Source organism: Heterodontus francisci, chromosome 25 (assembly GCF_036365525.1).
Source record: "Heterodontus francisci isolate sHetFra1 chromosome 25, sHetFra1.hap1, whole genome shotgun sequence".
NCBI lineage: Eukaryota > Metazoa > Chordata > Chondrichthyes > Heterodontiformes > Heterodontidae > Heterodontus > Heterodontus francisci.
In genome coordinates, this window is record NC_090395.1 from 65,294,588 (window position 1) to 65,319,312 (window position 24,725).

Sequence of the window (24,725 nt, forward strand, 5' to 3'; positions counted from 1 at the left end):
AAAGACAATGCACTCCTCCCACCTCAGCTGGAACAAGTGCAAGACAGGAGAAGTGACTTCCAAGAAGTTGGCAATCAAATATCAGGCAGTGATAGCATTCGCTGCGAAGGAGTGCTGTGAGTAGCAACCTCTCACCAGGCCATGGCTGCAGCCCGTCAGTTTTAATGATCAAAGGCTTCCCAGCCTGTCAGTTTCACTGAAGAAGCAATCCCTGCTGTGCACTTGCCTCGGTGACCCTGACGAGTTCCACACAGCTCAAGACGTAGGTCCACTGGCGGTTAAAGCCAGAATCCTTGGTTAAAAGAGTACTTAATTGCCTATTTGAATATTTAAGTGACTTACCTGACAGTTGCACGTGGGTTCCCCTCTCTACCTTAACGATACCTGGGTGAAACCCGGAAGAAGGCAGGATGATGTCGGGATCCTGACCTGACGTGACTTTTAGGGGATTTAACTCTCCAGACACACCCAAACCTGCCTCCACTTCCCTGTAAAAACTGCCCCAATCATTTGGTGATAGTTCCAAACCATAATGCGACACCTTTTTAACAAGTTAGTGCTGGTTAATGAAAAGTGGGAATCAATTATCTGTTTGAATCCCATCAGTTGTGAATATTTCAAAAAAATAACTGCTCCCTAACATAAAAATTCAGCAAATCGTAACTCCTCTTTTTATTATCACAGAAATAATTCACACAATTTCTACAGACCTTACAAAGCATTTCATATGGTAATAAAATACAAAAACGACAATATTGAAAAATAACTACTGAAAGAAAGTGAAAATATTCTGGACATTCATGTATGATTTAGTGAATTTTCTGTCTTGCCTTCAAATGCAGCTCTGATCCATTTGTATTCTCTGTTTCCATATAACCCATCATTTGCTGGCCTGGAAAACTGAATAAAATTTGATTTGAAGCAATTGAGCTTAAATAATTGAATTGAATTCACACTTCAAGACATTCTGGCCAAAAATATGTCGATGAGCGGGTGGGTAGGGATATTCTGGTGTAAGTGCTGAGGTTCACCTGCCATTACCTCTGCTCTTGATACTGTTTGACTTTCTTGGGGTTCGGGAAGCTTTCTATTGTGCATGTGGGTGCCCACAGCACTAGGGCACATCTTGTGTGCCAGGTTGCACAACGTAACATATGGTGTCTGGTCCAAGAGAGGAGATGGTGCTCCTTCCCATCCCCTGCTCAAGTTCGCCCTTGTGTGGGAGGAGGGATGCATTTTTATTGCAAAAGAATTCATTCCGTTCTGGCCGAGACATCCAGGTTTGTTATCTGAGTTAATGGTCTACTGCTATGACAGTTCCATCTTAGGACCATTGGAAGTCTTCGCTCCTTCCTATGCCTCTGGCTTGATTGGCAGAGACTCAAGGCCCCACCTTAGTTAATTATTGTAAAAGCCTGAGATGGTGCTGCAGAGTTTCACGATATATGTGGCGGTAGCACAGAAGCAGAAATTTTACCTTGTTTTGCCCATAGATCAATTATATATTGACAACAATATCACTTGCACTTACATAGCTCCTTTACTGTAGAAATAGGTCCCAAGATGCTTCACAGGAGCATTATCAAACAAAATTTGACACCAAGCCACATAATGTGATATAAGGCCAGATGAGCTTGGTCAAAGAGCTCGGCTTTAAGGAGCATCTTAAATGAGAAAAGAGAGGTAAAGAGGTGGAATGGTTTAGGGAGTGAATTCCAAAGGGCCAGCGCCAATGGTGGAGGAATTATATAAGCACTCAGGTGGCATTAGAAAATTATATGGATAGACTTCATTCGACACACTTGGTCTCAGGTTACACTCCCATGTTTGATACTGGGTCAAGCAGCAACAAAACTACAGTCAGTTCTGTTCTGTAACCAGTCACATCAGTCAGTAACAGATGTACGTGAGTGATTTGTATCAAAGCCAATTTTGATCTTTTTCTCTCTTAGATTCCCACATGAAACCGAGAACTCCACACTAACCGGCATTTTTAACCTTTCTGTTGATAAGCACAAATTTCACCGCGAAAAGCCATTGTCATAACACTAGAATGATGGCAATGCATCCGTCACAAAACTAATGAGCAGCAGTTATTTTCTTTTGGGTTATTTGCTGCTTTTCTCGGCAAGTTTCAAATTGCTTGAGCTTTTGGACTGAAATGAAATAATTTTGAATATTACAGTGATAAGATTTAAAATATTATACCTGGGCCTTCTGCAAAGCATGTGACTGAAACTGTGCAAATCACCAGAGCACCAACGAGAAGCCAACGGAATATCGGCCATATACGGTGACTCTTCAGTTTATCATCTCTGATTAAACAAGGAACTATAATTAATAAACTACAAAATATTTTATACCTGAAGTTGAGAAATACATTTCAATCACATGGAGACAGGTAGGTGGTGGGATCCCCACCTGCCACCAACTCGCCCGATTATACACTCTCCCTGCCTTCAAACCTGACACTCTTCCCACCCAGAATGGAGAGGTTGGGAATTTCCCGATCAGTGATCCCTGGAAACTCTGAGTTATTTACAGAAATATGGTAACGATGCAGAATATTGATTTCAACTTTTCAGACACTAACCTGTTTGTTCCAGTGCTGTGAAAAGTGGTGAGAGCTTCAGTAGTTCCTGTTGTCCAGGTGGTTGGGCCTATTATTGACCTGGAGACAACGGGAAGAATTTTAAATTGACAACGCGGCTCTTTGCGGCAGCACCGGAGGTCGTGCTGTCGCCCCTTTGGTGAAATACAGCCGGGTGACCGTGATCATGCAGCAGCCAGCCAATTAAGGATGGGGTGGGAGGACCCACTGCAATCAAGGACCTGAGGTGGGAAAGGGACACCAATGCTGCCATCATCTCACACAACGTCAGGTGCTGGCACCAGATATAAAGGGTTGCCAGCCCTGCACTCACTCCTGGATGTAAAGAAAGCCTTCCCGAGTGCCCTGTGTTGCTCGGACATTGTCTGCTGCCTATGCTGCATAATAAACAAGGTGCTGATTGCAAGCCTGCACTGGCCATGGCTGAAGGAAGACCCTGGGTGGCCCCACGGATTAGCGATGCCTCCCTGCAGGATCTCCTCCAGGCTGCAAGGGAAAGGCGGGAGGTCCTCTTCCTCAAGGACAGGAGGAGGAGACCTGCCCTCCTGACCACGCAAGCCTGGACAGAGATTATGGAGGAAGTCAGCAGCCGTGGAGCCACCCCCAGGGCATGGCTCCAGTGCAGGAATTGGGGCAATGGCCTCATCCAGGCTAACTGCAAACACTTTGGACCCTTTGGGTATTGCATGTGTCTCAGCTGAGAGAGAGCATTTGGAGGAAAGTGTGTGGCCACCCAGTCATGTTGATTGGGGAAGAGCAGCAGGACCTGATGCCTGTGGCTGGGCTGCATCTCGATTAGGGGTGCACGTCAGTCATTGTTAAACCCTACACAGTCGCTCGGTAGGGGCCGCATGTAGGAGGTGTATGTGTGACCCCATCATGGCCCACTGGACTATCACCATCAGAAGTCAGGGGCATTTTCCCGCTGGGAGACTAACTTTGTTCATCTTTCTGTCTGCAGCAGAAGACAGCCCCAATAGGAAGGAACATGCCAGCGCTGGACTCCCTTATCTCCATGTCCTCACCCTGATGTAGGAGGAAGCCATGGAACAGACTGGGCGCAAGGTGACCAGACCAGAGCTGATGGTGAGGCGGGGGCACTGATCCAAGACAGTGAGTGAGCATCGCCTGGGGTACAAGGGTGTATCTGGTACTAAAGAGCCATAGTGTGCCTGTAATCACCACTGCATCAGTGGAGCTGCACAGTTGGGGTGGTTGGAATGTGACAATGGGCAGATCCTAACCCTTCAATGTCGATGTTTTCTTATGCAGGTAAAGCTGAATGACATGGGAGAGGGGCTGGAGAGACTGGGGGACAGCCGGCCATCTCAGAGAAGGAGAAGGGAGCCTCAGAGGTGCACCATCACATCATTCCCACCAACAGGTGAGGCAACAGTGGACAATGGAGGAGCATATCCAGGCCCTGGGTGCTGCACTCTCTCTGCCAATCACATGACTGGCTCCCTCCATTGCAAGGTTCAGAGGCAGACCTGCACACCATCACTTTGTCTGTGAGCTCTATGAATTGGTGGCAAGGAGAGAGGGGGATGAGGCATCTGAAGTCTCCACCGGACACATGTCCCTCTCAGGTCAGCAGGGAAGTACAAGCGTGCTTCATAAAGGGGGAAGGGAAGGAGCAGCTTCCTCCTGAATCAAGGGTCTCCTCTCAGGGTTTTCCTGGTGTGGGCAGTAGCTCCAAAGCCCCTCTGCTAGTGATGCCAGCGCCAGATTGTGAGGCAGGGGCACCGAGCCAAGACGATGAGTGAGCATCGCCTGAGGTACAAGGGTCATCTCGGATGACAGAGGTGGTCCCTGCACCTGTGCAGGAGGCTCTCAGTGTTCTGGGGCCCCCCCAGGCTTGAGGTAGCCAGAGGACGACCACATAGGGCATCCCAAACCAGGAGGCAGCAAGGCCAGCTACCAGCCTGCCTCAGCCTCAGCTGCCAGTGCAGGGGGCAGAACCACATTGGAGAACCCAGAAAAGTATTAAAAAGAGCATCAAAATGCACTTAGGGGATCATGGGTGAAGATGCAGTTGAGGTGGGTAGTTGTGCATTTTGTGTGACGCTGAATAAAGAAATGATGTTCACTCACTTTCTGTGATGTCCTTTGGGAACTCATTTAAACCCTTCCTCCCAAGGAGCTGGTATTGAGGGACCAAGCCCCGAGTGCTCATCCTTTGGCTTTGTCACTATGTGAAGTGCACCTGGGTGCTGCAGTGCGGAAGGAAGGAGGCGACAACAGGGCTGTTTAAAGGTAAGGCTTTATCGTTGTGGTTCTAGAAGGTGGTAAGGCTCAAAGGAAATGTGAATATAAGGGCGTCTCATGCCTCCCTTACGCGTATCTCATGGCACGTGTTCTGCTCTGCTTGGGACCGTTTATCTGGCACTGCTTGGGCAACATCCTCCTCCCCATCCTTGTCATCAGAAGAGGCATCACACTCCTCAATGGTCATTGTCTCCGCCCCTCAGTAGTGCCAGGTTGTGCAGTGCACAGCAAACCAACTCAATATGCGTAACCCTTGCCAGGGCATACTAAAGGGCTCCACGGCATCGATCTCGGCACCAATGGCCTGCTCAATTGTTGCTCAGGTTAACACATTGCAAGTGTACCTCTCCTCTGCATCTGTGTGTAGGTTTCTCTCAGGCATCAGGAGCCATGTTCTCAGTGGACAGGCCTGGTCTCCAAGGACCTATCCCTGAAGGGATGTGGGGCATGGAAAAGGTTGGGCACCTGTGATTGACTCTTAGTCTGTAGGCATCATGGCTGCTTCCTGGGAGTTGTGCACACACCTGCAAGATCTGTTTGAGGTGGTTACACTCCATATGTTCATTGAGTGAGTGGAAGCCCTTCCCATAATGAAGGGAGCAGGCTGGTCAGTGGAAGCCTTGATGGTCACATGCATGCTTTGATGACCCACTGCACCTGGGGGAATCCAGCGATGGCCCTGAATCCTATAGCCTGTTTGGATCGTTGCGGAAGCACACATAGTCGCCAGCCTTCCTGAATATGGCATTAGTGACCTTCCTTATGCAGCGATATGCCGCGGACTGGGAGATTCCACGCGTATCTCCAGTAGATCCCCGGAATGATGCAGTGGCGTAGATGTTCAGTGCTACGGTGACCTTCAGTGCCAAAGACATCAGGTGCCCACCAAGTCCCATCGGGCTCAGATCATCCTGCATCATGGCACACAGAGCATTGAAGGCCTCCCTGGAGAGACAGAGTCTTCAAAAACACTGCCTCTTGGACATCTGCAAGTAGTTGATTCTCGGCCGGTATACCCTCTCTGAAGGGTAGCTTCTTCTGCCTGCAGAAAGGAGCTGGTGTGCCCTCTGTATCCTTCTACAAACTCCAGAGCCCGAGGGAGGACCTCCTGTGTACCCCCAGACTGTGGTATGCCCCTCCCAGTTCATGCGCCTCCCTCCCCTTCTGCTGCTCCTCCTCCTCAGTAGTGGTCTCAAAGCCAGGGTCTCAAAGCCAGGGTGAATGAGGCCCATGAGAGTTTGCTTCTCCCTAAGTACAAGACCTTCAAGGTAGATGGACCCCCTCCCCCACCCTCACATCCCCTTACTTGTGACCTCCGATGATGTGGCACTGCCCATATGGTACACTCGTATGGCTTCCTGCAGTGCTGGCACCTTGGCCCCCTCAGCCTTCACTACCAAGCAGTGCTGCCTCACTTGATTGCTTCCTTGTGATAGGTATAAAAGTCTGAATTAAGTAGAATTTGGAAATAGTGTATTATGCCTTTTAGAGTTAGAGATTGAATGGATGGTCAGTTTTTAGAATTCACTGCCATTCCCCTTTAAGAAGGTAGAGTTAGAAAATGTCAAGGTCACTGTTATGAAGCAGAAACAAGTTGGGAAATCCATTTGTGTCTCTGTTGTCAGGACCTTGGAAGATAAACACACACATTGAAATATCCTGTCAGTAAGAGGTAGCAACAGACTTAATTGGTTTGTGGGTTTGTGCAGACAGGTTGGCTCCAGAGGTTGCTTTGAGGTGCCATGGAAAGGGCAATTATAGATAATGAAACAATAAATGGAATGTAGTCACAGGAATAAGAAAGGTTAAGTAAACACAATTATAAACATTTTGACCAGATAAATGCTCACATCTTCAACAGCAAAGGAAGTTCATTAAGTGGAAATGCTAATTAAAGATACGGATTTTAAAAGGAAGACAGGAAGGTCACATCTATGCTAAAAGTCAGATGACACTTCAGAAACAGTATAAACATGAGAGGTTTTTGAAGCCAAATTTAGAAATGTTGAATCCTCAAACAACGCTATGCAATGAAGGGACATTTAAGGTAAAAAGTTTACTTTACATTTTTATGGATATTCTGGATATTCTAAGATATTTTTGCTGTAACATTAGTAAGGTTAAACTTTTGGATTCTATGTTAGAAATAAGATTATGTGTTACATCTTTTAGTCATATTTGATATTGTTATATACTTATCCACTGAAGTGTATTGCATGTTAAATTCTTTAATAAATCTATAAAAGTCAATAAATCATCTCACGTAGCATTCTGTATGCAACCACAAAGAACCCCCTTTCTGTATCTCTTTAAGTGGAGAGATATGTATTGAAGAGAATTCTCAGACCCTTATAATATCTGGGATATTTATGACTTAGCTTATTTTAATAATTACGGCTATCTGAAAGATGGTAATATTCTCTGTTGGTTTTCTTTATTTGAGTGAAAACTAGTACAATTCTTTGGAGCCAAATAAGTGTCTCTGAGAATTTGTCTGGTTTGAACTTGATTAAAGGAGATTCAAAGGGATGTACTCCTGATTTGATTTAGTCCCTATTAGGGATTAAAGTCATAAATCACTTCATCCCAGTGACGCCAACACTGAGCTCCTGTATCCTTGTCACCTCCTTTCACCAGTCGAGGCCCGGAAGCCCTGTGATTTCCATCCATCATCAGATAAATGCACAATGGAGAACAATATTGCTGTGTATTGGGCTCTCATGTACCTTAATTGCCTTCCCGCCTTGTGGATGTATGACGTCCGCCCTCCATGTTGATTGCCAACAGTAAAATCCAGAAGGGATGTCACGATGTCGAACTTCCTGTCTGATGCCTCCTGTCCCTATTTTATGCCCCCCCGCCCCCCACCTCTGTTCCCCTCAAACGGCCCCTTAAAATACAGCCCAATATTGCTGTAAGAGACTGGGATTGATTTTATGCAAACCGACTCCTGTCTTCCCATTTCCTGAACTTTTCAACACCTACTGCTAGGGCCCCAGAAAAAATTGGAACGCTGAACATGTTGGTGAAGTAAAGCCCACTTCCCGTGGGCTCTGGAATATTTGCTCTTCGACTGTAAAAGAAGAGGAAGATCAGCCCAGGGAAATATAAAGGATATGAGTAGGACATCTCAACATAGCAGTGTGGAAAAGAAAGGAGAAAAACATGAATTCTATCAGTCTAATTTAGTTAATCTCTGTAAAGAAAAGGTGGGTTTTATCAGAAACCCTTGAAATCTGCTTTAGTGCCAAAGCTAAAAAGAATAGAATCAATTGTAAGTTTCACCACAGATTACAAAGGGTCTGGAATCTGTATAATGTATTTGTCCCTCCAGTTCAGCATTTTAAAAAGGACTCAGTTAGTTGAAGATTACTTTCATACTTATGACACAATATTGAATTCAACTTTTAAGAGACTAACCTGGTTGTTCCAGTTCTGTGAAAAGCAGTGGTGAGAGCTGTAGTAACAGAAGCCTCAGTAGTTTCTGTCACCTTGGTGGTTGGGCCCATTGTTGACCTCTGTACTGGGCCTATAACAGATGAACTTGCTGATCATTTTATCCCGAAAAGCACTTTTCATATACAGTTTACTCCTCTTAATTGAGTCATATAATGATCTAATCAATCATTTTTAAAAGGAATTTCCCACTTTGTATTGTTTGTGTTGCTTAATTCAAATGATCAGATCATTCCTGCTTTTTTAGGGAAACATTTGACTGAATTAGCAGCACTGGACTGTGGCACAAAAGGATGAAATCAGAGACACCGACAACAATATACATGGCTAGTGAATTTCAGCTTGGTGGCTCCTAGCTGAATATCTGGTGCTGGTTTTCCTCCTCCTGTGTGAGTTGGCAGAGGTTCTGATCACAGAGCGATCGATTGGCATTGGGGAAGTGACACGATAACAACGGGTTGTATTTTACCAGCCCACTGGAGACAGGCTGGGAGGTGGGAGGCTGCAGAAGACGGCAGCGAAAGGTGTCAGGAGGGGAGTCCATGTTTCCTCGCTGCCATGGGATATTACCAGTGACGGGAAGCTCAACGGTGCTGCCACCAGCTGAGCAGAGGCGGACGGCCAATTAAACCAATTAGTTGCTCAATTAAAGGCCACTTCCCATTCTGGCAGCCTTCCCGGGGTGGGGGTCCTCCTGTACGGCCACTCCCTGGTCCATGAGGGATCCCTGGCGCCCCCAAGGCTATGTTGCCATCGCTGGAGGGTGCAGCCCTATGACCGGGTCTGTGTGCCTGAACCCAGCTTGGTAAAACAAAACCTATCTTGCCTTTGAGGGTGCCTCAGGATGGAGGTTCCCTATCCTCCTTCCTGCATCCTCAGCAGTGGCCACTTCTATCGGTGGTGCTGCTGAGACTGCTGAGCTATCGGCCCTCTGATTGGGCTGGCAGCTTGGCGAGGCGGCCCCCATCCTCAATTGGACAGCAATGACGGCCGCAGCCTCTTAATTGCCCACTGCTGCTAAAATGCCACCCAGTGTCCCTCTGCTCACCCACGTGGGTTCAGGTCTTGCTTTCGGCCCTGGCGACAGGACAACCCTTTCGATGAGAAAATTCCGGCTGTGAACAGAACAATTGCCAGCGAAATCCTTTCAGTCGGAACATGTTTTTCCAGTCTGTTTCTCTTGCCTCCTTCCTGACGGAGTGGAAGGATCTTGCTCTGGAAATCCAGTGTCCCCATGAGCCGGGTACCCCAGTAAATGGGCGTCCACCCCTTTGGTGCAAATGAACCTGCCCCTGGGATTAGCACAGGGTTACTGTCAGAGCAAACTGGGGAGAATTTCTGGTTTTAAATGTTTCAATTTGGACAGAATAAATGAAATAGAAATACATTAGTCATCTTACCTTCAGAAACTTCTAATTTTACAGACATCTTGATATTTTGTCCAAGTGTTGGCATTTCTATCACACACCAATAATATCCTTCATCATTCTTCGTGAGGTTATCCATGGTTACTGAAAATATCCTTTGTGTTTTGTTATCAGTCAGTGAGAATCTTCCTTTTTTTGGTTTATCAGTAGAAACCACCACCTCAGAAGATAAGTAATAATAACCTTCACGCCATTGTTTAACATGGTCCTTGTAATTCCGATCATACTGACAGTCCACAGTGACTGATCCTCCCAATTCACCATGAACCTTCTCGGGTCCAGTTAATTGAAATGAACCTGTTGGCATATTAATGATGAAAGATTATTAACAACTCTGGCAGGATCAACAAAAACAGTATTTCATCAAATAAACACTGCTGTTCCTGTTGTTATGGCAATCTTCATTGTAATTACAGATCGAATCCCATTTTTAATATCAAATTCTTTCTGCTGATTCTCATGTCACCAGCACTGTTACTGAAATTATTGCATATACTCTGGTTTTGATCCTGATTTTCCTCAATATGGAGTCCTGTGATTTCCTGTTGTGAGCTGGTTGTGGAGCCAGATTCCCCACAATCACTGCATTCTGACAAAATCATTCCTGTCATCATTGTTGATTTATATTCTTTATTTACACAGATCATCGCTATTCAGACAAACTAAAAATCTTTCAGAAAAACAATTTCTTTCATTCTTTCTGACAGTTTCTCTCAGTCTGCCCATTTCTAAGCCCAGTTATTTTATTTCACTTTCTACAGTTGAGTTATCTGGGCCTAAACTGCTTTTTCTGATCATAGAAACAGTGAAACATTTGGAACAGGTGTGGGCCACTCACCCGCCTTGGCTCCATATCCCTCGATGAAAGGTTACAGACCTGAAACGTTAACTCTGTTTCTCTCTCCACAGATGCTGCCTGACCTGCTGAGTATTTCCAGGACTTTCTGTTTATAAATCAGATTTTCAGCATCTGCAGTATTTTGCTTTAATTTCTTGCACGAACTGTTAGGACCAGACAGTTCGGGCAATATACTCTGTCTGTCTTCTGGAGAAAAAGACTAGATTTATGGAAGTGGTGGGTTGATATGTGATGGAGGATGGGAGTGTGGGTGTAGCTACACCAGATGGATTGCAGTGGTTCAAGATGGCAGCTCACTACCACCGTCTCAAGGGCAATTAGGGGTGGGCATCAAATGCTGGCACTGCCAGCAAAACCCATATCCCAAGAAATGAATTTAAAAGGAAAACACATCAGGAATATTAGCATGCACTGACTTACTACAGGATATATTTGCTGACCAATCAGGAGCAAGAACAATAGCTAATACTGACCAATCACAGAATACAATAGCCAACCAATCATCAGCAAGAACAATAACATGTACCCACCAATCACAGAGACACTCAGCCTGACCAATCATCAACAAGATCCCGCCCATCCTCCATCACCAAAAAACCCACCTTTTCGACAGATTCAGACTTTTCTCCAGAAGATGGGCAAAGTATGTTGCCTGAAATGTTCTTCTAAGTGATTGTCTTCAAGGAAAGATTGTCTTTTTTCTGAGCAATTCACATGGTGTAAATCTTCAATTGTCTTACTGAAGATGCAGTTCTTGTTCATATTACAAATTGTTGTCTTTGAAGTATTTTGTGAAGTTGCTGATTCAAATATTGTTTAACAACAATAATTTGCATTTATACAGCGCATTTAACACAATAAAACGTCCAAGGTGCTTCACAGGAGCATTATAAAGCAAAATAAGATACCGACACACATAAGGAAATATTAAGTCAGTTGACCAAAAGTTTGGTCAAAGAGGTAGGTTTTAAGGAGTGTCTTAAAGGAGGCAAGCAAAGTAGAGAGGCAGAGAGGTGTAGGGAGGGTTTTCCAGAGCTTTGGGCCTCGGCAACTGAAGCTGCAGCCACCAATTGTGGAGCAATTAAAATCAGGTTTGTTCAAGAGGCCAGAATTAGAGGAGCACTGATATCTCGGAGGATTGTGTGGCTGGATATGATTACAGAGATAGGGAGGGGTGAGGCCAGGGAGGGATTTGAAAACAAGGATGAGAATTTTAAAATCAAGTGTTGCTTGACAGGGAGCCAGTGTAGGTCAGCAAGCACAGGGATGATAGGTGCATGGGGTCTGTCGTAGTCACATAGGATGTCATTTGTGACTTTGATAAGAACTGTTTCGGTACTGTGGCAAGGGTGGAAACATAGAAACATGGGAAAATAGGAGCAGGAGTAGGCCATTCGGCCTGTCGAGCCTGCTCCACCATTCATTGCAATCATGGCTGATCATCCAAACTCAGTAACCTGTTCCTGTTTTCTCCCCGTATCCCTTGAAACCTGACAGGAAGGATTCAAACATGGAATTCCAGGAAAGATGGGAAATGGATTTGGGAGGCGACAACACCTTCAAGGACTTTGGAGAGGAAAAGAATTCTGGATGGAACCCTACGTGAATTGGGTGCAAGTAGAGGGACCTAATTTCTGTGGGGGTCTGATATCCAACACAGCAGCAGGTTTAATGGGACGCTGTACCAATATTTAACATATCCAATAATGAGCTGCTAAACTACCCAAACCCCACCCCTCCGAGGACTTCACAGGAGCCAGAAAGCTGGCAGAGCCAGGCTGAGAGCACCCACTGTATGGGCACTCCTGAGGTAGACATGACATGAAAATTGTTCCTCTTTTCATGCAGGATAGCAATGAGAAATGTAGTATGAGGACAGGAAGATTAAGATAGTTTCTTTGTGACACTGTTGGTATGTTAACACACACACAGCATTGCAAAATAAGGACGTGAGCTGTGCAGATTGGTTCACAACAGAGCATTTGGGAAATAGTTATAGAGGGGCTGGTTGTAGAGCTCACCATGAAAAGCCACAGGTCTATCAGCTCTGAGCTGGTACTGAGAAATATGGTCAAATAATTCCTAGTAAACTCATAAGTCACCTTACAAATGGTTTTAAAAAAAAATGATTTATTTGAGTTTCGGAGGTTGGGTAAAACACAATATGAAGAAACACTTGAGGCACCCATTCAATTTCTGTTCTGATGCAATTCATTTTTGCTGAATTGAAGTCACAGATTGTGTTTTTCTTTCTCCAAATCTACTTCAGTTCTAAACATTAGTATTTCACACAGTTTGTCTTCGAAGAGACAAATGTGTTCGAGGTTCACCATTTTTCTTTGCAGTCTTCAGAAGGAACTCTATGTGAAGCGCCTTGGATCATTTTAACAAGTTGCATTATGTCGCATCGTTAACTTAGTGTTCTAAATAAAAAGGAAATGCAGTTAGATTCCTGCCATTGATAAGGAGCTAGAGTTTCAGGAAGGACAGAGCTGCAACAGGAAAGCACAGAAAGAAGAAAAGGTGATTGAAGATACAGGAGAAGCAGATGAATATCATAAAAATGAACTGATAAGACCAAGTGTGGTTCACCTTTCGCTCACCACAACAGAATTACGGGCGACAGAGTAAGTAGAAGTTTCTGGTCTTCACCAGCTCTGATGACAAAAGTGCTTTTTCATAACATTAAGGAACAGGATTTTAAAAAAGAGACTTACTTGATGCAGACATAAGAATCAAAAGAGCAATTAATTCCATCATTCTGGACTGTTTCTAGCAGGTGAATTAACCGTGCTCAGACATCTGAGCTTTGCTTTCTTTGAGTCGGTTGGTTTTTGTAGGTCACTTCCTCATTCATCCTGTAGTCAAATAAACCATTTCCTCTTTCACAATAAGGAAGAGGTCTGGGGCCAAGTGCAAACGCTGAACCCATGCTCCCCACCCAGAATAAAGGACTGGGGTGTTATTTTAAGTGGTTTGAGACACTTACCCCCATTACATTCAGAGACTTAGCAGTAAATTCATGAAATCTCTTTTTCACGCATATTTATGCAACCTCTAATACACAGTATTCACATACAATACTGTTTTATACTCTTATTACACATTCATACTTCTACAAGCTTACTCACAACATTTATAAAAAGAAAATATTCTCCGCTGATTCTATCACCATGACAACAGAAAAATGGCCACTGAGGAAGTTGTAACTTTCCCCCAAATTTCTTTGAAGAATTTAATTTTCTCGAAGTATATATGTGCAGGACTTAAACAAGCTATGATGTGTATTCTGATTAACAAGAACACTGGTGAATGAAGCAATTAGAAAAGTTTATAATCCTAAAAGCAGTAATGATACATTTCTCACCCTTCTCTTTTCCAGTGAGAAGATGGCTAATTTATATAATTGCTCCTCATAATTCAATCCTTCCATCCCTCCATTCACTCAGTCATTCTGGTTGCTCTCCTCTGCATCCTTTCAGTAGCTGCAATATCCTTTTGTACCACCTGTCCGTTATATTGGATATATTGGTTATATTGGGTAAAACACAATATGAAGAAACATAGAACAGTACAGCACAGTACAGGCCCTTCGGCCCACGATGTTGTGCCGAACCTTTAACCTACTCTAAGATCAAACTAACTACCTACCCTTCATTCTAATATCATCCATGTACCTATCTAAGAGTCGCTTAAATGCCCCTAATGTATCTGCTTCTACTACCACCGCTGGCAGTGCTTTCCACGCACCCACCACTCTCTGTGTAAAGAACAACCTCTGATATCTCCCCGAAACCTTCCTCCAATCACCTTAAAATTATGCCCCCTGGTGATAGCCCTTTTCACCCTGGGAAAAAGTCTCTGGCTATCCACTCTATCTATGCCTCTCATCATCTTGTACCCCTCTATCAAGTCACCTCTCATCCTTCTTCGCTCCAATGAGAAAAGCCCTAGCTCCCTCAATCTTTCTTCGTAGGACATGCCCTCCAGTCCAGGCAGCATCCTGGTAAATCTCCTCTGCACCCTCTCTAAAGCTTCCACATCTTTCCTATAATGAGGCGACCAGAACTGAACACAATATTCCAAGTGTGGTCGAACCAGGGCCTTATAGAACTGCAGCATAACCTCGCAGCTCTTAAACTCAATCCCCCTGTTAATGAATGCCAACACACCATACGCCTTCTTAACAACCCTATCAACTTGGGTGGCAACTTTGAGCGATCTATGGACATGGACCCCAAGATCCCTTTGTTCCTTCACACTATCAAGAATCCTGTCTTTAAGCCTGTATTCCGCATTCAAATTCGACCTTCCAAAATGAATCACTTCACACTTTTCCAGGTTGAACTCCATCTGCCACTTCTCAGCCCAGCTCTGCAATGTGTCAATGTCCCATTGTAACCTACAACGGCCTTCCACACTATCCACAACTCCAGCAACCTTTGTGTCATCGGCAAACTTGCTAACCCAGCCTTCCACTTCCTCATCCAAGTCATTTATAAAAATCACAAACAGCAGAGGTCCCAGAACAGATCCTTGTGGAACACCACTGTCACCGAGCTCCATGCTGAAGACTTTCCATCTACTACCACCCTCTGTCTTCTATGGGCCAGCCAATTTTGTATCCAGACAGCCAACTTCCCCTGTATCCCATGCCTCCTCACTTTCTCAATGAGCCTACCATGGGGAACCTTATCAAACACCTTGCTAAAATCCATCTCCACCACATCCACTGCTCTTCCTTCATCAATGTGTTTTGTCACATCTTCAAAGAATTCAATAAGGCTTGTGAGGCATGACCTGCCCCTTACAAAGCCATGCTGACTGTCTCTAATCAAACCATGCTTTTCCAAATAATCATAAATCCTGTCTCTCAGAATCCTCTCCAATAATTTGCCCACTACCAACATAAGACTGACTGGTCTATAATTCCCTGGGTTATCCCTATTCCCTTTCTTGAACATGGGAACAACATTTGCCACCCTCCAATCATCCGGTACTACTCCAGTGGACAGTGAAGACGCAAAGATCATCACCAAAGGCGCAGCAATCTCTTCCCTCGCTTCCCGTAATATCCTTGCGTATATCCTGTCTGGCCCCGGGGACTTATCTGTCCTCATATCATTCAAAATTTCCAGCACATCCTCCCTCTTAACCTCAACCTGTTCGAGCATATCAGCCTGTTCCACGCTGTCCTCACAAACGACCAGGTCCCTCTCACTAGTGAATACTGAAGCAAAGTATTCATTTAGGACCTCCCCTACCTCCTCCGACTCCAGGCACAAGTTCCCTCCACTATCCCTGATCGGCCCTACCCTCACTCTGGCCATCCTCTTGTTCCTCACATAAGTGTAGAACGCCTTGGGATTTTCCTTAATCCTACCCGCCAAGACTTTCATGTCCCCTTCTAGCTCTCCTAAGTCCATTCTTCAGTTCCTTCCTGGCTACCTTGTAACGCTGTAGAGCCCTGTCTGATCCTTGCTTCCTCAACCTTAAGTAAGCTTCCTCCTTCCTCTTGACTAGCTGTTCCACATCTCTTGTCATCCAAGGTTCCTTCACCCTACAATCCCTTCCCTGCCTCATCTGGCCAAACCTATCCAGCAGTCGCAGCACGTGCTCCCTAAATAACCTCCACATATCTGTCGTGCATTTCCCTGAGAACATCTGTTCCCAATTTATGCTCCCCAGTTCCTGCCTAATAGCATTGTAATTCCCCCTCTCCCAATTAAATATTTTCCCATCCCGTCTGCTCCTGTCCCTCTCCATGACTATAGTAAAGGTCAGGGAGTTGTGATCACTATCACTGAAATGCTCTCCCACCGATAGATCTGCCACCTGGCCTGGTTCGTTGCCAAGCACCAAGTCCAACATAGTCTCCCCTCTAGTCAGCCTATCTACATATTGAGTCAGGAAACCTTCCTGGACACACCTGACAAAAACTGCTCCATCCAAACTATTTGCACTAAGGAGGTTCCAATCAATATTAGGGAAGTTGAAGTCACCCATGACAACAACCCTGTCGCTTCTGCACCTTTCCAAAATCTGCCTCCCAATCTGTTCCTCCGTGATCTCTGTTGCTATTGGGGCGGGGGGGGGGGGGTGGGCAGGGTGTGAGGGGCACCCATTCAGTTTCTGTTCTGATGCAATTCATTTTTGCTGAATTGAAGTAACAGACAGTGTTTTTCTTCAAATCTATTTCAGTTCTAAACATTAGTATTTCACACAGTTTGCCTTCTAAGAGACAAATGTGTTCTAGGTTCACTATTTTTCTATGCAGTCTTCAGAAGGAACTCTGTGTGAAGCGCCTTGGATCATTTTAACAAGTTGCATTATATCGCATCGTTAACTTAGTGTTCTAAATAAAAAGGAAATGCAGTTAGATTCCTGCCATTGATAAGGAGCTAGAGTTTCAGGAAGGTCAGAGCTGCAACAGGGTAGAAGTAACCAGATGGGAAAGCACAGAAAGAAGAAAAGGCGATTGAAGATACAGGAGAAGCAGATGAATATCATAAAAATGAACTGATAAGATCAAGTGTCGTTTACCTTTAGCTCACCACAACAGAATTACAGGTGATAGAGTCAGTCATGGTTTCTGGTCTTCACCAGCACAGTTGACAAAAATAGTTTTAATAACATTAAGGAATAAGATTTTAATAAAAGAGACTTACTTGATACAAACGTAAGAATCAAAAGAGCAATTAATTCCATAATTCTTGACTGTTTCTGGTGGTTGAATTAACTGTGACCATAAGCTGTGCTGTGTTTTCTTTGAGTCGGTTGGTTTTTGAAGGTCACTTCCTTATTCGTCCAGTAGTTAAATAGACCATTTCCTTTTTCACAATAAGGAAGAGGTCTGGGGCCAAGTGCAAACGCTGAACCCATGCTCCCCACCCTGAATAAAGGACTGGGTTCTTATTTTAGGTGGTTTGTGACACCTACTCTCCATAGCATTCAGAGAGGGAGACCTAGAGGAGTATAGAATGTGTAGTGGGGGGTGGGCGGCGGGGTGGGGGATACTTAAAAAGTAACTAGGAGAACGAAGAAGGGATATGAAAATACACTGGTGGGCAAGATAAAAGAAAATCCCAAGGCATTTTATAAGGATATTAAGGGCAAGAGGATAACCAAGGAAAGAATAGGGCCCATAAAGGACCATAGTGGCAAAGCTATGTGGAGCCGGAGGACATAGGTGAGGTTTTAGTTGATTACTTTTCATCTGTTCTCACTGTGGAGAAGGACGATGTAGGTGTAGAGATCAGGGAGGGGGATTGTGATATACTCGACAGAAGTAATTACCTGAAAAGAAGGAAGTATTAGCTGTTTTAGTGGGCTTAAAAGCGGATAAACCCCCAGGCCCAGATGAGATGTATCCCAGTCTGTTATGTGAGGCAAGGCAGGTGATAGCAGGGGCTCTGACACAAATTTTCAAATCCTCTCTGGCCACATGAGAGGATTGGAGGACAGTGAATGTGGTACCATTATTCAAGAAGGATAGCAGGGATAAACCAGGTAATTACAGGCCGGTGTGTCTAACATCGGTGGTAGGGAAACTATTGGAAAAAATTCTGAGGGACAGGATTAATCTCCACTTGGAGAGGCAGGGTTTATTCAAGGGTAGTCAGCAGGGCTTTGTCGGGGGAGATCGTGTCTAACAAACTTGATTGAATTTTTCGAGGAGGTAACTAGAAGTGTAGATGAGGGTAAAGCAGTTGATGTAGTCTACATGGACTTCAGTAAGGCTTTTGATAAGGTCCCGCATGGGAGATTGGTTAAGAAGGTAAGAGCCCCTGGAATCCAGGGCAATTTGGCAAATTGGATCCAAAATTAGCTTAGTGGCAGGAGGCAGAGGGTAATGGTTGAGGGTTGTTTTTGCAATTGGAAGCCTGTGACCAGTGGTGTACCGCAGGGATCAGTGCAGGGACCCTTGCTGTTTGTAGTGTACATTAATGATTTAGACGTGAATATAGGAGGTATGATCAATAAGTTCACAGATGACATGAAAATTGGTGGTGTTGTAAATAGCGAGGAGGAAAGCCTTAGATTACAGGATGATATAGATGGGCTGGTAAGATGGGCGGAGCTGTGGCAAATGGAATTTAATCCTGAGAAGTGTGAGGTGATGCATTTTGGGAGGACGAACAAGGCAAGGGTTAGGTAGGTTAGGATGGTAGGACCCGAGGAAGTACAGAGGGTCAGAGGGACCTTGGTGTTCTTGTCCATGGATCACTGAAGGCATCAGCACAGGTAGATAAGGTGGTTAGGAAAGCATAGATGGATACATACCTTTATTAGCCAAGGCACAGAATATAACAGCAGGGAGGTTATGATGCAGCTGTATAAAATGCGAGTTAGGCCACAGCTGGAGTACTATGTACAGTTCGTTGCCTGGGCTGGAGCATTTCAGCTATGAAGAGAGACCTGATAGGCTAGGATTGTTTTCGTTGGAGCAGAGGAGGCTGAGGGGGGATCTGATTGAGGTATACAAAATTATGAGGGGCATTGATAGAATAGATAGGAAGAAACTTTTTCCCTTAGCGGAGTGGCCAATAACCAGGGAGCACAGATTTAAGGGAAGGGGCAGAAGGCTTAGAGGGGATTTGAGGAAAAATATTTTCACCCAGAGGGTGGTTGGAATCTGTAAGACACTCCCTGAAGGGGTGGTAGAGGCAGGAACCCTCACAACATTTAAGAAGTATTTAGATGAGCACTTGGAACGCCATAGCATACAAGGCTACGGGCCAAGTGCTGGAAAATGGGATTAGAATAGATAGGTGCTTGATGGCCGGCACAGACATGATGGGTTGAAGGGCCTGTTTCTGTGCTGTATAATTCTTTGACTCGATGACTTAGAAGTAAAGTCATGAAATCTGTTTTGTTTTCAGGCATAATGTACTGTATTCACATACAATACTGTTTTATACTCTTGTTACACATTCACACTTCTACAAGCTTTCTCACACATTTATAAAAAGAAAACATTCTCCGCTGATTCTATTATCACCATGGCAACAGAAAACAGGCCACCGAGGAAGTTTTTTTCACCAACAGAAAAATAACTTTCTAATCAAAATTCACCCCAAATCATTGGACATCATTACCTTAAACTCCAAGAATTAAATGACTTGTGATCTGTGAAGGTGATTTTCTCCCACCCGCCACTTTTTGACTACAAGTGGGATTTATGCCATTATCCATTCGTGTAAACTGGGATTGAGCTAATGAGAGATGTTAATGGGCCTGAGGGTGGCAATTTGTAATATTTTTTCCCCAATTTTCTAGAAGTGTACATGTGCAGGACTTAAACAAGCTATGATGTGTCTTCTAATTAACAAGAATACTGGTGAATGAAGCAATTATTTATTTATTTTTATTTAGAGATACAGCACTGAAACAGGCCCTTCGGCCCACCGAGTCTGAGCCGACTAAGAACCACCCATTTATACTTCTTCTTTGGCCTCCTTATCTCGAGAGACAATGGGTAAGCGCCTGGAGGTGGTCAGTGGTTTGTGAAGCAGCACCTGGAGTGGCTCTAAAGGCCAATTCTAGAGTGACAGGCTCTTCCACAGGTGCTGCAGAAAAACTTGTTTGTTGGGGCTGTTACACAGTTGGCTCTCCCCTTGTGCTTTTGTCTTTTCTCCTGCCAACTGCTAAGTCTCTTTGACTCGCCACACTTTAGCCCCACCTTTATGACTGCCCGCCAGCTCTGGCGAACGCTGGCAACTGACTCCCACGACTTGTGATCAATGTCACAGGACTTCATGTCGCGTTTGCAGACGTCTTTAAAGCGGAGACAAGGACGGCCGGTGGGTCTGATACCAGTGGCGAGCTCGCTGTACAATGTCTCTTTGGGGATCTTGCCATCTTCCATGCAGCTCACATGGCCAAGCCATCTCAAGCGCCGCTGACTCAGTAGTGTGTATAAGCTGGGGATGTTGGCCGCCTCGAGGACTTCTGTGTTGGAGATACGGTCCTGCCACCTGATGCCAAGTATTCTCCGGAGGCAGCGAAGATGGAATGAATTGAGTCGTCGCTCTTGGCTGACGTACGTTGTCCAAGCCTCGCTGCCATAGAGTAAGGTACTGAGGACACAGGCTTGATACACTCCGACTTTTGTGTTCCGAGTCAGTGCGCCATTTTCCCACACTCTCTTGGCCAGTCTGGACATAGCAGTGGAAGCCTTTCCCACGTGCTTGTTGATTTCTGCATTGAAAGACAGGTTACTGGTGATAGTTGAGCCTAGGTAGGTGAACTCTTGAACCACTTCCAGAGCGTCGTCGCCAATATTGATGGATGGAGCATTTCTGACGTCCTGCCCCATGATGTTCGTTTTTTTGAGGCTGATGGTTCGGCCAAATTCATTGCAGGCAGCCGCAAACCTGTCGATGAGACTCTGCAGGCACTCTTCAGTGTGAGATGTTAAAGCAGCATCGTCAGCAAAGAGGAGTTCCCTGATGAGGACTTTCCGTACTTTGGACTTCGCTCTTAGACGGGCAAGGTTGAACAACCTGCCCCCAGATCTTGTGTGGAGGAAAATTCCTTCTTCAGAACACTTGAACGCATGTGAAAGCAGCAGGGAGAAGAAATTCCCTAAAAGTGTGGGTGCGAGATCACAGCCCTGTTTCACGCCACTCAGGATAGGAAAGGGGTCTGATGAGGTGCCGCCATGTTGAATTGTGCCTTTCATATTGTCATGGAATGAGGTGATGATACTTAGTCGCTTTGGTGGACATCCAATCTTTTCTAGTAGTCTGAAGAGACCATGTCTGCTGACGAGGTCAAAGGCTTTGGTGAGATCAATGAAAGCAATGTAGAGGGGCATCTGTTGTTCGCGGCATTTCTCCTGTATCTGACGAAGGGAGAACAGCATGTCAACGGTTGATCTCTCTGCACGAAAGCCACACTGTGCCTCAGGGTGGACGCGCTTGGCCAGCTTCTGGAGCCTGTTTAGAGCGACTCGAGCAAAGACTTTCCCCACTATGCTGAGCAGGGAGATTCCACGGTAGTTGTTGCAGTCACCTTAATTTTTATAGAGGGTGATGATATTGGCATCGCGCATGTCCTGAGGTACTGCTCCCTCGTCCCAGCACAGGCATAGCAGTTCATGTAGTGCTGAGAGTATAGCAGGCTTGGCACTCTTGATTATTTCAGGGGTAATGCTGTCCTTCCCAGGGGCTTTTCCGCTGGCTGGAGAATCAATGGCATCACTGAGTTCCGATTTTGTTGGCTGTATGTCCAGCTCATCCATGACTGGTAGAGGCTGGGCTGCATTGAGGGCAGTCTCAGTGACAACATTCTCCCTGGAATACAGTTCTAGGCTCAACCCAGCGGTCCATTTGTTTGCGTTGGTCAGTGATTATGTCCCCTGATTTAGATTTGAGGGGGGCGATCTTCTTGATGGTTGGCCCAAGAGCTCTCTTAATGCCATCATACATTCCTCTGATGTTTCCGGTGTCAGAGGCCAGCTGAATATGACTGCATCGGTGTTGCCAGTAGTCATTTGCGCAGCGCCTGGCTGTTCTTTGTGCAGTGCTTCTGGCTGCTTTAAGTGCTACGGATGTTAACTCACTGGGGGCTTTCTTGTAGTTCAACAGTGCAATGCGCTTTGCGGCTATGACAGGTTCCAGCTCTTCATTATGAGATTGAAACCAGTCTGCATTTCTCTTCGCACGTTTGCCGTAGGTGGTCAAAGCTGACTCATAGATGGCGTCTCTGATGTGGGCCCACTTGGTCTCAGCAAGCCCTGTGGGAGTGTTTTGAAGGGCTGTTACAAGTGAATTTAGAAATTTTTGTAACAGCTGTGGATGAGAAATTCTGCTCATGTTGATGCGCGGGTGGCCCTTCTGCTTGGAATGATGCAACTTCTTTGGTCTGAGTCTAACCTTGCTGCACACCAGAGAGTGGTTGGTGTCGCAGTCCGCACTGTGGAAGCTGCGTGTGATTTGAACACTGTTTAAGGAGGCTCGCCTGTAGGGTTATACTATTTACTATTATACTATTAGTATTGCCCGACAGTAATCCCATATTCCCTACCACTTACCTACACTAGGGGCAATTTACAATGGCAAATTTACCTATCACCTGCAAGTCTTTGGCGGTGGGAGGAAACTGAAGCACCCGGCGAAAACCCACGCAGTCACAGGGAGAACTTGCAAACTCCGCACAGGCAGTACCCAGAATTGAACCCGGGTCCCTGGAGCTGTGAGGCTGCGATGCTAACCACTGCGCCACTGTGCCGCCCATGTGCGACATGATAACCAAAGGTAACAGAGAATAACTGACCAGAAGGTCATGTAGCAAAGGCAAACAGTATGTTAATAGTGTGGTGAAAGACAAAGCGTTGGTACAGAGAGGGTGTTAATTGACAGAAAAATGAACAGCCCTGGCCCCAAGCACAAACATGAAAAAAAAAGTGGATAGGTTCAGTGGAAACAAACTAAACACGCCAAAGTAAAATAACCAAATAAAAAGAAAAAATAACTAAAAATAAAAAGGGAAACATTTTTGTTTGACTTCTTAACTTTTTGTTTGGTTTTGCTTTTTTGTCGTGCCACTTTGTATTTTCGTGCTGTCAATGAAAGTCATCAAAACAATTTGTTTTTCTGAGCTTGATTGTCTGAGGCCTAGAGACTGTCAGTGCTTGAGTTAACAAGCCAAAACGTTGAATAATTGTTTCCAAATAGTACGGGTGGAATTTTCAAATAATGATCCCTGCTGAAACAACAAGACTATTAAAGGGTTGGGCACCCATTGACAGCTTCAGTGGGCTTTGCCCAGGCTCTTTAACTCAGTCACGGCATTAGCATCCCATTTCTGGGTTCTCCAACCAATCAGAGAGGACAGGTGGGATGGCCCACCGAATCTGTCAAAAGAAGGTTTTGTAATTAAAGGGACCCTGGAATGGGTCAGAAGGGCTCAACTGCACATGGATTTTTGAGCTGCAGCAACCACAGGAATGGAGAGGAGACATGGGAAGGCTGCTCCCTGGGTCACTCACTCTTACCTTGAGGTCCTGCTGTGGGATCTGAGGGACTGCAGGAGGTGAGCTGCCCAAAGATGGGAGGAAGAGGACAACCTCACCAACAGCAATTGTGTGGTCCCTCCAACCTCGAGACAGTACACCAAGAGGATCCAGAACCTCAGGAGGCTAGGAAAGGGGAGTGGCATAACATTTCCAGCTGCCAAGCACCACACTCAGACTTTCCCAGCATCCTCCTGCACAGCAATCGTCAGACAACACACCTGACAGATTCACTCATTTCTCTGTCTACAGGCACCTCACATTCCCAACTGAGCAGACAATACTCACACTCACCCTCATCCTATTGCCCTCCTGCACACATGCCTCACAGTTACCCTCCCCCCCCAAACGTTTTCCTTCATTCCTATTTACACAAAGCCATTTCAAAGACTCATTACTCTCTACTTTCTCTCCTTGCAGGAGAAAGGAGCACACAACTTGAGGCAGAGTCCCCTTTGGTGGTGATGGGGTGGGGGCAAGGGGTTACCCTCCGGTGACAGGCACCTAATGGGCCACTGGCAATGGGTGCACACCTAGCTCACTGGGAAGGAGGTCTTGTTCCAGAAGGCTGCAGATGGTGGCAACAACCTGCTGAGAAGAGCTGAGCCTCCTGTAGCACTGCTGTTAACAAATGGCGAGAGAGTTGATCCTCTGCCTGTAGACCCTGTGTTGGGGATTTTGCCTCCTTGAAACTGGACCTCTGAGACCGTCCCCTCTGCCCTATGGAGCTGCATGCGGCTGAGGAAAACGCAGCTGTTGCTGCTGCTAGTGTTGCTCCTGCTGCAGATGTTGATGTTGCTGCTGCTCTTGCTCTTTGTCAGAGGCGCAAGGTGAGGCTGCACAAACTGCTCCCATGCCGTGGTGTAGGCTGATGGTGAGTGAAGTGCAAGACAGGTGAAGTGATTTCCAAGACGTTGGCAATCAGCTGTCAAGCAGTGATAGCATTCTCTGAGATGGAGTGCAGTGAGCAGCGACCTCTCAGCTGACCCTGGCTGCAGCCCTTCAATTTCACTGATCAAAGGCTTCCCAGCCTGTCAGTTTCACTGAAGAAGCACTCTCCGCTGTGCACTCACCATGGTGACCCTG

At 45.6% G+C, this 24,725-nt stretch overlaps 1 protein-coding gene across 4 annotated transcripts; it reads right to left on the reverse strand.

The window, feature by feature from the left end:
• Window positions 1–648: 648 nt before the first annotated feature.
• On the reverse strand, window positions 649–17,415 carry LOC137383950 (CMRF35-like molecule 3). Of its 4 annotated transcripts, XM_068057388.1 has the most exons (7): window positions 17,290–17,367; window positions 13,989–14,128; window positions 13,339–13,479; window positions 9,736–10,059; window positions 8,300–8,408; window positions 2,594–2,671; window positions 649–900 (listed from the first exon to the last, which is right to left on the reverse strand). In XM_068057388.1, exons 3-7 carry the CDS (start codon window positions 13,379–13,381, stop codon window positions 810–812), a joined length of 645 nt encoding a protein of 214 aa, XP_067913489.1. In that variant the 5' UTR covers window positions 13,382–13,479; window positions 13,989–14,128; window positions 17,290–17,367; the 3' UTR covers window positions 649–809. The 4 variants fall into 4 exon arrangements, with proteins under 4 accessions (XP_067913489.1, XP_067913488.1, XP_067913487.1 ...); XM_068057387.1 differs by lacking the exons at window positions 13,339–13,479; window positions 13,989–14,128 and adding an exon at window positions 2,209–2,315 and having other exon boundaries at window positions 798–900; window positions 17,290–17,415; XM_068057386.1 differs by lacking the exons at window positions 13,989–14,128; window positions 17,290–17,367 and adding an exon at window positions 2,209–2,315 and having other exon boundaries at window positions 798–900.
• Between the last annotated feature and the right edge of the window lie 7,310 nt (window positions 17,416–24,725).

What these genes read in the sequence shown, in the direction of transcription:
- LOC137383950 (XM_068057386.1), bottom strand. Translation starts at nt 13,381, where the DNA reads ATGATGGAATTAATTGCTCTTTTGATTCTTATGTCTGCATCAA. An exon ending in AAAATTAGAAGTTTCTGAAG is followed by an intron (nt 8,409 to 9,735) that starts GTAAGATGACTA and finishes CATCTGTTATAG; the next exon opens with GCCCAGTACAGAGGTCAACA. An exon ending in ATGCTTTGCAGAAGGCCCAG is followed by an intron (nt 901 to 2,208) that starts GTATAATATTTT and finishes AATTTTATTCAG; the next exon opens with TTTTCCAGGCCAGCAAATGA.